The 14,080-nt window shown below is 57.1% G+C and overlaps 2 protein-coding genes and 1 pseudogene across 20 annotated transcripts in view; 2 read left to right on the forward strand and 1 right to left on the reverse strand.

Annotated features, from left to right (window-relative positions):
* The window catches only part of DAAM2 (dishevelled associated activator of morphogenesis 2), a 114,247-nt gene extending 107,656 nt beyond the window's left edge, over positions 1-6,591 (forward strand). For 5 of the 6 annotated variants that reach the window (XM_082347807.1, XM_082347811.1, XM_082347808.1 and 2 more), the window contains 4 exons: positions 892-952; positions 2,015-2,146; positions 3,229-3,399; positions 3,622-6,591. In XM_082347807.1, coding sequence (XP_082203933.1) covers positions 892-952; positions 2,015-2,146; positions 3,229-3,399; positions 3,622-3,843 — 586 coding nt within the window. In that variant the 3' untranslated portion in view covers positions 3,844-6,591. The remainder of the gene's footprint in view (positions 1-891; positions 953-2,014; positions 2,147-3,228; positions 3,400-3,621) is intronic. The other variant, XR_014232764.1, reaches the window with a different exon arrangement.
* Positions 1-14,080, forward strand: part of LOC309608268 (large ribosomal subunit protein eL42 pseudogene) — a 217,967-nt pseudogene that overhangs the window by 145,684 nt on the left and 58,203 nt on the right. The window lies entirely within an intron of this gene.
* The window catches only part of MOCS1 (molybdenum cofactor synthesis 1), a 44,782-nt gene that overhangs the window by 2,027 nt on the left and 28,675 nt on the right, over positions 1-14,080 (reverse strand). For 5 of the 13 annotated variants that reach the window (XM_082347835.1, XM_082347832.1, XM_082347827.1 and 2 more), the window contains 4 exons: positions 13,476-13,586; positions 11,058-11,178; positions 10,524-10,571; positions 7,243-8,584 (listed from right to left, as the gene is read on the reverse strand). In XM_082347835.1, the coding sequence (XP_082203961.1) occupies positions 7,824-8,584; positions 10,524-10,571; positions 11,058-11,178; positions 13,476-13,586 (1,041 nt within the window). In that variant the 3' untranslated portion in view covers positions 7,243-7,823. Of the gene's footprint in view, positions 1-332; positions 511-604; positions 692-1,846; positions 2,018-2,379; positions 2,471-5,126; positions 5,193-5,368; positions 5,473-7,242; positions 8,585-10,508; positions 10,572-11,057; positions 11,179-13,475; positions 13,587-14,080 lie in introns of those variants that run through there. The other 8 variants (XM_082347831.1, XM_082347830.1, XM_082347834.1 and 5 more) reach the window with 6 other exon arrangements.

Here is a 14,080-nt window from a genome sequence, read left to right on the forward strand (position 1 = left end):
GCTCTCTCATCGTAACTTCCTCCTTCGGGGCTACCCTGAGCTGCCTCAGAATGAACAGCATCTGAGGGTTTGCTCTGGGAGAACCCAACAAAAGACAGTCTTTGCTCTCAAATCCTCATCTCAGAGATGCTCTCAGGAAACAAAGTGGGGAGTGGGGAATTGCAACGGGGATGGGGAGAATGCCGGCAATGGGGTTGTTATTAAGCCACTTACCACTGCAGGCAATCAGAGCTTAATCCTGCCTGCAGGGTGTGGGAGACAGTGTAGGATACTCACTCCATTATCCCCACAAGGGGTAAGATGGGCATCATCTACCATCTCCTGTCACTCACTGGCTGGGGGCGGGCAGTAACGCTCTGGCCCGCAGAAAAAGTGCTCAGTGGTTGGAAGTCAGGGCTATCCACTACGACGGATGGTCCAAGGAGATGGTGGGGGTGGGGTGGCGGGCTCCAGGGGCATCTGCTACAGGCGAGACGTCAGACCTGAACGTATACAGGCTGATAGAAGCATCTCCAATAGAAGCAGAAACGCAGAGGTAAATAGCTAATACACATCAAAGGCATACTGCTTGCAAGATACCATGTTAAGAGCTGATGAACATTACCTGATGGTAATAAAAATAAATCCAAGCCAGAGGCAGTGTGTTGGAAACCTTCCAATACGCAGCATGATATTTCCGATCTGGAAGGATCTATAGGACATAAGTTTCACCCGTTATTTTATAGAAGCACAGACAGACCACAGAGGGGAGGTGATTTGCCAGGGCAATGTGTTAATAGCCAAGGCAGGGCTGGAACCCAGGTGCACTGACTCCCAAAGCCATTGGGGTTTGCTCTGTCCTGTACTAACCCCAGCTCCTCTCCCTCCCTCTGTGTCCCCCCCCCCCCATAGCTTGGCAGAGCTGGAGAAGGAGGTGGGCAACCTCAGGAGGGGCCTCAGAGCAGTCGAGGTGGTGAGTACATCATCTATGCCTATGTGACCCAAAGCTCCTGGCTGGGGACAGCTGGCACAGCAGGTACAGCCTGTAGCATAGAGTGAGTGCTCAGGAAAGGATAACTGAATTACCCAAGGCTTAAATTTAGACTCCTGAAGAGGGGACATCCACCTGAGACTGTAGCCTATCACTGTACAGTGGAGTGGAGTGAATGAGAAATCTGCCACATGTTTAAGGTTGATTCAAATCGATGGGACAGAGGATCTGCATGCCTTGGAGGCTGACTTAGGGCAGGTAACACCTAGTGTGACACTGGGGACCACTGTCCCCAGAAGTTCTTTCCTTATGTCTCTTCACCTCCTCCCTGGGCCAGTAGAGGACCCAGGGGCTATACTTTTTTTTTTTTTGCTGGAGACCCAGATCTCTACTATTCCTGATCTAAGGGCTTCTCAGATGATACTCTCTCTAGCCCAGTGTGGAGGTGGCCCACTCCTTTGTTCCCATCTAGGAACTAGAGAGCCTTCTCATCTTCACTGGGCATGTGTGGGGAGGCGGCTAAGGGGATAATGGGCTTCGAGAAAGAAGTATGAGAAAAGGAGCCTTTTGTTGCCATTATGGCGGTGGGGGGATGAGGCAGGGGGCTGCTTTCTAGTTTATAGCCCTTTAAAGTGCTACCCAAAATGTGGTCCATGGTCCACGAACCAGCAGCATCGCATCAACTGGGAGATTTGGAAATGCATCTCACGCTTTAATCGGCACACAAATCACCCAAAGGTCTTGTTAAAATGCAGATTCTAATTCTGAGTGGGGCCTGAGAGGCTGTTTCTTAAAATTTCACGCTGCTGGTCCCAGAACACTCTTTGGGTAGCAGGATCTAGAGAAAGAAATATGGCAGGGGGGACTGGGTGATACCTCACAATCTTTGCCACCCTTAGAATTTGAGACTCAGGGTGTTCCCTCTTCCAAAGGAAGGCTCAGTGTCCTGCGATTGGCAAGGAGGGTGGAGGATGTGGTGAGTCCCAGCATCCCTGACTCTTGTCCTGGCACTGGTCCGACCAGCACTTGGCTCTCCCTCCTCAGGAGCTGGAATATCAGAAACGCCAGGTGTGGGATCCGAATGACAAGTTTGTCCCGGTCATGAGCGACTTCATCACGGTCTCCAGCTTCAGCTTCTCAGAGCTGGAGGACCAGCTCAACGAAGCCAGGGCCAAGGTAAGGGCGCCCCAAGCCCCCAGGCTGACCCCGCCCCCACCCCTCTCTGTCTTCACCAGTCCTACCACAGGTGGCCCAGAAGGGACACACCCAGAGGCACAGAGCTTTGAGGAGAAACGGTTTCCTCACTCCTACAAGAAAAGCGACAGCAACGTTGTTGCAAAGTTCGCAGTCCATTGACCAGATGTCAGGCGCCCCATTAAGTGTTTTCCATCCTCTGTCCCACCACCTACCTTCTGGGCTTGTTGAAAGGCTATTATCCCATTCCACAGATACGTGCACTGAGCTCCAGAGACATTAAGTAACTTGCCCAGGGTTGCCCAGCTGTGATAGACAGAGCTGGGTTAGAAGCCTGACTCTGCTCTCGGTTGCTCTGCCTCTTCCCGCTTCGCACTCTGACATGCCTCTGGACCCCAACTGTGGGAGTCTTATTGAGATGTGGGTCCTCATTCAGGAGTTCGGGGGTGGAGCCTGAGATTCAGCCTTTCTAACCAGCTTCCGGGAAACACCCCTGCTGCTGGTCGAGGGAGCACACTTAAGAGTAGTGAGGGCTTTCTTAAAGGGTTTTCAGTGGGTTGAATTAGAGATGGTAGCTGTCAGTAATAGTGCCAGGCATGTAGCTAGCACTCTGCATCACTAACTCATTTAACACCTCCCAACACTATAAAGTAGGTCCTATTATTATCCCCATTTTACAGATGAAGAAACCGAGGCACAGAGGGGTTAAATAACTAGCCCGATAACTAGATGATCTGACATCCTTTTGGTCCTGACCTTAGGAAGTGCTTCCCAAGGTCTGCAGCTCCTGGTCCTGTACCTAACAGACCCAGAGCTAACAGACCCAGAGGTCACTCTGGGCAGCCTCTGTCAGCCAGCCTGCGTCTTCCTCCTCCCCAGGTGTCAGCCTCAAGCCTTTCCTTCAGCCTTGTCCTTACCCTGATGACAGTGTGTTGGGGGAGGGCGTCTCCCCTCTCTAGCCCTGCCCCCCGAGCCCCCCCCACCTGGATGAACTCTGCTCTGGCTGGAACTCAACTGCCCACCAGGCTTGGGGGTGACTCTTCACCGACCCTTCTCTTCGACAGTTCTCCAAGGCCCTGATGCACTTTGGGGAGCAGGACAGCAAGATGCAGCCGGATGAATTCTTTGGCATCTTTGACACCTTCCTGCAGGCCTTCTCGGAGGCCCGGCAGGACCTGGAGGCCATGCGGAGGAGGAAGGAGGAGGAGGAGCGGCGGGCGCGCATGGAGGCCATGGTGAGGGTGCTGCCGGGGCCGGGGCCTGAGCAAGGCTGAGGGAGGGGAGAGTGCAGTGGGCGGCGGAGGCTCAGGGTGCCCTAGCAAGGAGGGAAGTGGGGCCAGTTGGTAGACCCAGCCCAGGCCAGGCATCCACCCGCGAAGGAAAGCAGGTGTCTGTGACCTGGACCGTGGTGGATGTGCTGGGCCGCGGCCTCTCACCCACCCCCCTCGCCCCTCCAGCTGAAGGAGCAGCGCGAGAGGGAGCGGTGGCAGCGCCAGCGGAAGGTGCACGCGGGCAGCGCGCTGGAGGAGGGCGGCGAGTTTGATGACCTGGTGTCAGCCCTGCGCTCGGGCGAAGTTTTCGACAAGGACTTGTGCAAACTCAAACGCAGCCGCAAGCGATCAGGGAGCCAGGCCCTGGAAGCCACCCGGGAGCGGGCCATAAACAGGCTAAATTATTGACCTGGGGACTGGCCGCAGTGGGAGGCCGGGAGACAGGGACGGGCCCAGGGCGGCGGAGTGGAGGAGGCCGTGCTAGTGATACTTAACACAATTCGGTGCTGGATTTAGAGCCCTGGGCTGGGTCCTGGGAGCGGGGCTGTGTGGCAGGACCCGGTGTCTCCCCACCTGAAGGGGCTCCCCTCATCTCCTCTTCCCATTATTCTTTCTGCACCCTGGCCCCAGGGGTCACTCTCTGAGGCGGACTTGGACATCCCTGGCCAGCCCTGGCTGAAGGGACCCTGCTCCCTAACCCCCAGCATGGACACCCAAATGTTGGCACAGAGCTGTTCCATATCTAGCCTGGAGAGAGGTCCACGGACCTTGTCCAGATTTCACGTGCCGTGGGGAGTAATGGGCGGGGGCACCCAGGCTCCCATCTCTCAAGAGTAGGCGTAATGGAACGTTGATCTGGGGCGAAGTTTCCTATTGAAAGGAAGAGGCGTGACATATGCTAGCTAGATGTGTTCCAGGAAAAAAAAAAAAAAGATGCTGGGAGGATGATGCAGGGACCAAGTCATCAGGACAGGGTGACAGTGCCCGTTTCCTACATCACGAGCCCTCTGGCCCCTCTCTTGCATGTCTTAAGTCTCTCTCCCTTCCCTCCTGCCATCTCCATCCTATACTAATCCAGAATCCCGGAAAACTCACCTTTGGGTTCCCATTAGGGCTCACTATCAGGTACTTGATGGATCTGCTAAGGGAAGGGGTTCAAGAAAGAAGACCCCATTCATCACCACACCTCGTATGCTGGGCACAGGGACCCTGGACTGAAACTCTCCTTCCCCACCCCCACCCTGTACAACCTGACCATTGTCTTGAAGCGAGACAGTGACCTCACACGTTGGTTCGGGGTTCCAGGGGGCAGCACCTGAATGGCCAGCTCCACCCAGAGCGCCTGGGTTACCACTGAACATTACTCGGACCCCGTACTCCTCTGACATCTGCCGCCAAGCAGTAGGCACAGTGACCTCCTGCTCCGTCCAGCCTGCAGGAGACGCTTCCAACTGCGTTCGTCTGGCTGAGGCTGGCCCTGGGGCACCGGTTCCGAGGGCTCCAAGGGCAAGAGCTGCCCTCTGCAGTTACATGCCACCTCTAAGGGAGTAAGGGGACCTCCTCAGGGGCATTCAGATGGGGGGGGCGGGCAGAGCAGGCAGGGGTGGAAAGCTGAGGGGGTCCCACCCCCCAGCTCTGGGACCTGACTTGGTTCAGCCGACTTCCATTCTGGTTCTCCTGTCCGTTCTCACCTTCATTCTGTCCACCAGGAGCTGTCCTTGTGGGGCAGGATGATGGCTGGTATCTACACAAATTTTCTAAAAGGACAGAGGTGAGCTGAACTCCATCAAGGCTCATTTTTAATACATTTCCAACCCCCCAGAGTTAACCTCTCATCCTCTGTATCTGGGAGACCTGCCTGACCCTCCCTGCAACCCCATATCAACAGGCTCCCTGCCCTTCTATCCTCCTGCCCTTCCCTTTTGTTTCTCACCTTCTGACCTCCTCCTCCAGCTCAGGGTTATTGCCAGTGGACAGACTGGTGGGCTGGGCCCACTCTTCAGCTGCCTATCTTTTCTGGGGGTGGGACCACAGTAGCTGCAGGGGAAGAAACACAGGGTTGCTGAGCCCAACATGTGTGTTGGTTCAAGGGGGAGGGATTGAGCAAGTGTAAGCCTGGTCGGGACCAGTGTGAAGCAGCCATCCTGGAGTCCAGGTGAGGGTAAGGTGCAGGCTTACCAGGAAGAGTGGCCGCAGAGCTGTGTGATACCCACAAGCCTCCGCTGGAAGAAACCGGCATTGGGACAATGGGAAGGTTGTGGTGGGACCTCGCAGGGTCCTCCCCCAGACTGGCCAGGCTGAGGTCCACCTCACCCACTGGGACCAGGAATAGGGAGGGCTCCACGTCTAGCCAACAGGCCTGCCCAAACCCCGGCATTCCCACCCACCGTGGAAGACTGGATACGCACCAGGGAAGAAGGAATATGGAAGACGTTCGAGACACGTTGGATCCACAGAAAAGCACAGTTCGGTTTAACTGTTTACAGAGGACACGTATATTGATTGTTCCAGGGCTCAGGCTTCTCACCTCTAAAGATTTTGCTTTCTCTATTTATTATTTTTCTAGATCTGGCCAGTGGCTCTGACACCAGACGCCACTGTAGCCAGATCGCCAACAGTGCCTTGGACCACAGACCATCACGGCTGACTCAGCAAGAAGTGCTGGTGCCTAGGAGATGGCTGAGTTGGTCCTTGATACCCTAAACGTTTACGCCTGTTGTATTTGTTCCTTGGTCGTTCCCAGGTGCCCTTCCTGCCACCTTTGGGTTAATTTCTCCAGCTAATTTTGTGTACAATGTAAAATTCAGTTAATCGGATGCAACCTGTCCCCTTCTCAGCAGCAACACCCGCTCCCCCTCCCCTGTGAGGGAAGGGAGGCGTCTTTAGGGCGGCGGGAGGAGAAAATTCTCCGGGTGGATGGGGAAGGGTCTGGTCCAGGCTCTTCCCCACCCCCATCCCCTTTCCACCCGCTGGGGGAGCCGTGACCATTCTCCCCCCCACCTCTACCACCTCCACGCCAAGGCTGTTCTCACCAGCTGTTTCAGATGACAAATGAGGCTAATGTACAAAATCTGCAGTGTCCTTTTCGCCTGCACCTTTTTTATAAGAATATATTGTAATACTAAAAAATATTAAATCCACGCCACCCCTACCTAACCTGCCTTCAAACTTGTGCCTTCTTCCCACGCGGGGACGTGAGGCGTGCTGGGGGGCGGCATAGCCCACGGTGTGCTGGACGCAGATCCTACCAGCTCTGCGAGCCCCGACTGCTACATCCTCAGCAATTCCGCAAGCCAGTTCACGTCGCACGGTAGCTTGAAATCGGCCAAGGTGGGAGGACTTAGACCATGGAAATTGGCCTTTTTTTCTTTTCCAAGAGCTAGTTGTTGTTAAACATTTGCCAGCACACCTGGGTGCAGGGCAGAGGAAAGGCAGGCAGGGGGCTGGGGGGGGGTGGGGGGTGGGGGGACTGAGGCTAGAACTAGAGACACCTACTCACATTGAGAGGACCCAGCAAGCACGTCCAGCGTTTGGGGATGTGAAAACCAGGAGCCTCTAATTGCACCCCCTGACCTCTACCAGCCGGCGACGGGATGAGCTTCGGACACCCCTACCTGGCAGTGCTGCATCTCTGGGCCTCCCACTCCACTCCTACCTTCTCCCCCAGGGAAGGCGGGGGTGCACGGAGAACACGCCCCTTTGCTTTTCCAGCGTCTCTCCTGCTCCTCTTCCCCCAGGGGGCGTCGGGTTGAGGGGTGGGCCTGCCATCACAGCGGCTCAGTGCCCTCGGCACAGACACAGTCCTCATTCTTGCATCCCCAAAATGGGCATCGTGGCTTTATTTTGTGCACTGTGAGGGTAAAGGCGAGCTCCATCGCTCCTCCTCCCCTGGTGTGTCCCAGGACGAAGGGGTGCAGGTGGAAAGGCCATGCGTGGGGCAGGTGTGGGAGGTGTGCTTGGTCAGGAGGCCTCAGGGCTGCGGCCCACGAGGCTCCTGCTTAGGAGCCCTTGTTCCCTCCTGGGGAAGGAAGGAGAAGAGAAAACCCAAGAGAGAAGGGGAGGTTATGGGCTCGACTGTCGGAGAGAGTCCACAAGTCACTCAATGTGATTTTGGGGTTATCTAGCCTTGCTCGCTGCGGCCAGCCCCCTCCCACGACCTTAGTGAGGGTCCAGGAAGGCTGACGGGCCTGCTGGTTTCCTCTCGGAAGAAAGGAAACCTCGCAGGTCAGTGTAGGTCATCGAGCAGTGGAGGGGTGGGCTGACCTGGGGTTCCTACCGGTTGAAGGTAACTGGTGATGGGGTGAAAGGAACTTGACATCTTTCCCTCGGCTGAAATCGCATCCCATCTCTTGACCTTGCTGGGCCAGGGGTGAGAGGGGGCAGGAGCTCTATGTCCGATGGAAGTCCCCCCGCTGACCCCCGGTCTTGCTGACGAGCTTGATCTCCGCCAACATGATGTCCCTGCTGACGGCCTTGCACATGTCATACAGGGTGAGTGCGGCCACGGCAGCGGAGGTCAGGGCCTCCATCTCCACCCCAGTGGGGCCCCGAGCCCGGCAAGACGCCCGGACCACCACAGCGTGGCGCGTGCTGTCCAGCTCCAGCTGCACCTGGACGTGGCTCAGGGCCACGTGGTGGCACAAGGGGATCAGCTGGCTGGTCAGTTTGGCCGCCTGGACACCTGCCAGCTGGGCCACCACCAGGGCGTCTCCCTTCTTTAGCTGGTTCTCCTGGACGAGCTTGTAGGCCACAGGCCCCAGGAGGACCACGGCCGAGGCCACGGCCACCCGCTCTGTGTCTGGCTTCCCACCCACGTCTACCATAGCCGCCTGTCCTTCCCTGTCCACGTGGGTCAGTTGGTCTGAGGTGGGCAGAGGTCCTGAGGGGGTGGCAGGAGCCCGGGGCTCTGGGCTAAGGCACTTTGGGTTGGCATCTGAGTCGAGGTGGGAACCGTAATGTCTCTGAGGGAGGCCAGACCCCAGCCACCGCTGGGCGAGGAGAGGGATCTGGGGGAGCCGGCCCCCTTTCCACAAAGTCACCATCTGGCTGGAGAAACTCACTCTGTGTCTCAGACCCTGAACATGGAGGGAGTCCCTGAAGGAAATGCTTGGAATGGCTGGTGGGGAATCTTGGCACATCGAAAATAACTCTGGAAGGAAGAAGGAAAGAGAAGAAAGACTCAGTCCAAAAGGTAGGTCTTTTTCCCACCTCCCTCCCCAAGCCTCTCCCCACCAAACCCCGAGTTCTCCCTTTCACGCTGGGGAAAGTGGAATGAGGGGTGAAAGGCACAGCCAGGAGAGAGAGAAAAAGAGACGATACACAGAGAGGGGGCCCCGGAATACGAGCGTGCAGCCCTCCTCACCAGGAGGTGCACAGGGCAAGGGGCCCGCAGGCTCTGCCTGCCCTGCAGTGGGGTCTGTGGGTGCTCCCACCTGGGCTCCCCTCCTCACAACTTTCCCGTTGCCCAAGTTCTCTTAAGAAACCCCTAAGGTCTGAAGACTGAAGCCTCGATCAGATGACTGCTCTGTCCCTTCATTTTCTTAAAACGATAGCGAGGCCTCAGCCTGAATTACCAATTAGTTACTCTCATCTTCACATCCTCCGGGAAGGGCTAACAGAAATCATATAGTTTATGGACAACATACTAAGGTAAATATTTAATCTATTCAAACAACGTCTCAAGCAGATCAGAAGCATACACAAAACGACAGGCTGACTTGAATGGTCTCAGGGGCCTCGGGGACCCTGTAGGCTCTTGTTACTCAAAGGGTGGTCCAGGGACCGGCGGCACCAGCACCATCTGAGGACTGTTAGAGATGCAGCCCAGACCTCCCGAATCCGAATCTGAAATAACAAGATCCCTAAGGGATTCACAGGCACGTGAAAGTCTAAGAGGCCCCGTTCTAGGCAACTCTGGGTTTTACAGAGATCAGACCACTTTAGTTACTCGATATCCTTGACAGTATTATTATTCCTTCTGAAGCAATGAGGCCTCCCAACTTCCAGCTTTCCATCATGCTCTGGCCCCCCTACCTTGTCAGTGTCAGAGGTACAGTTATCAAGGCACCCCCCACTCCTTGCCATCAAGGCGTGTCAGCACGGGTCAAGGCCCAACACAAGAGGATGAGGACGGCGGAGGTGAGGGCAGAAGAGAGGTGATACAGTTTTCTTCCCGATGGCATGCTGTGGCGAGCCGCCCTTCCTTCTCTGGGTGGCTGGTGTGGTCCCTGGGCTGTCTCTGGCCCACTCCGGCCCACATGCCTCAGGGCTCACTCTGCTCCAAGTGCTGGAGAAAAGAATCCCTTCCCCTGGTTGTTCTCACTGCTTTCTCTTGCTTAGGGCACAATTCAGGGGCCCAGATCTGGCTGTGGCCAAGGGGGCGAGGCCTCCCCTGCTCTAGCCTGGGCATGCGCCAGAGCGATAACAGCATCCCCAAAGCTCCGCCCGGACCAGCTAGTTCCCCAGGGTTAGAGACCACATATGGCTCAATAAAAAGGTGTTTCTGTTTGAAGCATCCTGTGCGCATAAGAGACGCCCTGGGCACATAAGTTCCCGGGAGTTAAGGAATTGGGCAGTTTGAGATCCTGGCTCTGTCCTCTCTAGAAAGCTGAGTAGCACTCTTAGCTTGCTGCCTAAGCGCTGCCCACACAGAAGCGTAACAACACAAGGACCAACGGGCACTAACGGTCCGGACACGCACGCGGATTGACCCACAGGACGGAAGGGAAGGGACGCCTGTGACCGTATCCAAGCTGGGAGATTCTAAAGCCGAGGACAAGATCTCTGTCTTACCCAGAAGCTCCATTTTCAGGGGACAACTAACATAGCGATCATCAACCCGGAGGACCCCCCGACCGGATTTCTGGTGAGACAGAACGATGATTTCTGTGGCATGTGCAGTAAGAGGGAGCCAGGGAAGGGAAGAAAAGCCGCAGTAAAGGCTTGAAGGGGTAGGAAAAGGTGAAGGATGAGAACCTCAGGATGAAGTGCAGGATCAGGGTGGGGGGGGGGTACCTACAGCAGGGGCCCCGCCCCACGGGATTCCCCCGTGACAAGGGTGAGTGGTTACGTACTGATGGGTCACCCACCGATGAGGATCATGGGCCGGTTCTTCATCTGGGAAATACTGAACATGCCTGGGGCGAGGGAAGGGTGGGGAGGGAGAGGAGAGCAGGGAAGCGGGAGAGAAAGAGGGCGGGGAAAAGAGTTCACTGAAACGGACGATGGACACAGCGGTATGACAGCCCCGGGGACACGCACTCACCTACCACACCCCGACAATAAACCCCCGCCGTACACCGCAAGGTCGCCCATGATGGAGCCCGTAACAGTTTTTGGATGCCAGGACTCTGCCCTCCCTGTCAGGGATGAGAGAGGGGCAATGACACCCCTCTTTCTCCACCACCCAGTGAAACAGCCCGAGAGAGTGTGGGGTCCCCCGTCCTGTGCAGGCTCTGCCAGCTTCCCCTGGGAAGGAGAAACATCACCGCACCCCAAGTCTAGAGGTCCAGCACGAGTGATGGAGAGCACGGACCACACTGAGTGCCACTGGCTCACTCCAGACCTCCCTCCTGCTGACAACGGCCCACTCACCACCCAGCCTGGCCTCCCCACCCCCTTACCTGCATGCTGCCGCTTCTTCCTGCCCACGGCAGCCCCGATGACGCTCAGCAGCTCCTCCTCAGAGGCCCCCGCCCGCAGGTGATCCCGTAGAGAAACCTCTGAGTTCCCAAAGAGGCAGACCTGGAGAGGTCACATTGCGGTGAGGCCAACATGCCCCCCTCATCCTGAGCCTTGGCCTCCATCCTTGGAGCCCCCCTGGGCTGGGCATGAGGGCCTCCCGTGGCTGGTCATACTCAAAGCAGGTCTTCCTGCAATGAGGGGCCAAAGGTGCCAGATGGAGGAGTCGGAGGGGCTGGAAGAGCAGGAGGCAAAAGCAGACACACCCCAAGGCCTGCATCTGACTTCCGGTCATGTTTCCTTCAGCGCGTGGCGCGTACTTGAAAAAAACCAAATAACTGCCAGTGGCAGATATGGCACATCAAAATCTAGATCCACACCTTCTCCTGAGACATTCCGTGGCAAGGCCTCTTCATTGCCATGAGGACGGACCCCGGTCAGTGGGAGCTGAGTCCTGGCAGCCCCTCCAGGCCTGGCACGTGCATCCACTTCCCCCCATCCTCCTCCAGTCCCTTTGCGCCCGGACCCTGCCCGCCTGCCCCTGCTCTGGTCTTTGGTCCCTGACTGGGGGCTGAACAGCAGAGGGCTGGTGGAGATGGCATCCTGAGGTCATTCAAACTTGACTCAAGGCTCCCCTGATTCTGGGAGAGGCTGGGAGCTCTGGGGGGCTCGGGGTGGATGGGGCAGTCCCAGAAAGTGGGACACCTACTTCCTCCCATGAAGCCCCACAAAGCACCTGCCACGTGTCAGCTCTGTACAGGGTGCTGTGGGCATAGAAGCACGTTTGACAAGCAGAGACCATCAGAGAAGCTATGAACGCGATCTGAGCGGAAGATACATCCACTTCCCCGAGCTGGTCAGTCCCCCTTCCTCGCTCCCCACCAGCCCCCAGGTTCCACTCTCTGCCCTTCTCTGCAACCAGAGCCCCCCTCCTGCTGGCTTCCGCCTGGGTTTGGCTGATGGGAGGTCAGAGGGTGAGAGCAGAAGAAGGCCGGGCACTTCTCGGCAGTGGTGCTTCCGTCCACAATCACAGCCCCAGCCAGGCGGCCGCTCCAGCTCTCCTGGGAGCCCAGTGACGCCAACTCCGCCCCTGCCCCTTCCTCCCAGGGGTGGGACGGCAGTTTGCTGCTGCTCATCCAGTGCCCTTACAGGCCCCCTTAACCGTGCGCTATAAACAGCCTCTTCCTCACATTCTCCTTAGAATCCTCCCCCCACCTCCTGCAGGGGCGTGGACGGGACTGACTGACACAGTTACCACCGACTGTCTGCTTAGTCCTGGGCCTCCAGCCCAGAAAACCCCCTCGCTTTACAACAACCTGCCGCACGGTTTCTAGCGGGTGTCCAGCCTGACGGTCCAAACCCACCCACCAGCACCCTCGCCCCCGATCCCAAGCGGGTCCCAGAGCTGACCAGACAGCCGGGGACCTCTCTCTCCACCCACACCTGCAGCTCCAAGTTCTTTCACTCTTCCTTCCCACCTTCACCTTAACTCTTACCTATCTGGAACATCACTAAGTGGCCATCTAACTGTCTTTCTATTTCCAAATTCAACCCGGGAGTTATTCTTCCTAAAACATGAATGGGGGATCCTGCCTCCCCCCCTTGTATAAAAACTCTGCCCAGTGTCCTCCTGTCAACAGGACACACTCTGCACCTTGCATGGGGTCACTCAAGCCCTCCACGAGGTGGCCTCCCCATAGCTGACTTTAATCTGCTCTGGCCAAATCAGGATGAACCCCAGATACGCATCCATCCTCCCTCCCACCCCCCGCCCAGTCTCCATGGCTCACTGAGGTCCCTTTGCGCTCCCTCCAGGTTCACCACCAGAGGCCTCTCCGACCCCTCATTTGATGAAGAATCCCGTGCTGCCACCCATTAGCTCTTTGTTTGGTGTCACGGGGAGTCTCTGTGACCTCACAGAAGATGGGCATGTCCACACCTCCCTTCCACCCACCCATCCCCAGGGCTGAACGCACAGCATGTGCTGATGAGATATTAGATACGAGTAACGGATGCTGGTTTCAGGAATGAACCCCTGGCCTGGCGGGAGGGGCCAACCAGGGTGGGGGCTGGGGGCAAAGGGCACATCGACCCCCGCCCAGCCCTTCCACAGCACTGAGTCCTGGAGAGTGGCTCCTGATCAACCAGGGACCCGAGGAAGGAAAGAACCAGGGTGATGGTTCCATGGGAGCCACGAGTTCACCTTGATCTGCTGCTCCCACGATCCCCCCATATCTGACACTATTTCACCATCACCCCGTGTACCCTGCTAGCCTCACCTCCAATCAGGGGGCGTGGGTAGGAAGACATAAACAGAGCGCAGAAGGGACAGGGGTGCCCGTGGGGAAGGGGACACTCACCTTGAGGTTCCCGTCAGCTGTGATTCGCAAGCGGTTGCAGGTCCCACAGAAATGCTCAGACATGGACGTGATGAAGCTGACTCGGCCTCGGAAGCCAGGGATTTTAAAGGCCTGTGGGTGAGCAGCGGAGGGGAGGGGGATGGGCAGCTGAGTGCCAGCTCTCTCCCTGACATCAGAGCCCTTACCTCTCGGCCCTCTCCCCAGGAGCCCTGCAGAAAGCCGCCCCCAAGGCCCTCGGACAACAGAAGACTCCAGTATGAAGCCCATGAGCTCTCTGCCTGCACCTGGCCTGCCCAAAACAAAGGCTACTAAAGATGCAGGAGGAACCTGAGGGCAGCACGGCCAGGGACAGCCACGTGGAAGAGTCAGACAAGCACCCGCTCCACCACTCAGTCCAGTGCATCCTACAACAAGTTCCTTAACCCCTGCCCCACGTCGGGCCTGCTTCTGCGTCAGTGAAGCAGGGAGGCTGCTATGATGGCCCTGTAACACTTCCTGCTTAAGAGGCACTGTCCTGCATCACTGACTCCACCCCCAAAGCAGCCCTGCCAGCTCTCCCGTCCTAGGGTGGAAGCACCACCTTTCTCCCGGCCCCATCCCTGCCC

This window comes from Balaenoptera borealis (genome assembly GCF_965194805.1).
Source record: "Balaenoptera borealis genome assembly, chromosome: 12".
In the NCBI taxonomy this organism is placed as follows: domain Eukaryota; kingdom Metazoa; phylum Chordata; class Mammalia; order Artiodactyla; family Balaenopteridae; genus Balaenoptera; species Balaenoptera borealis.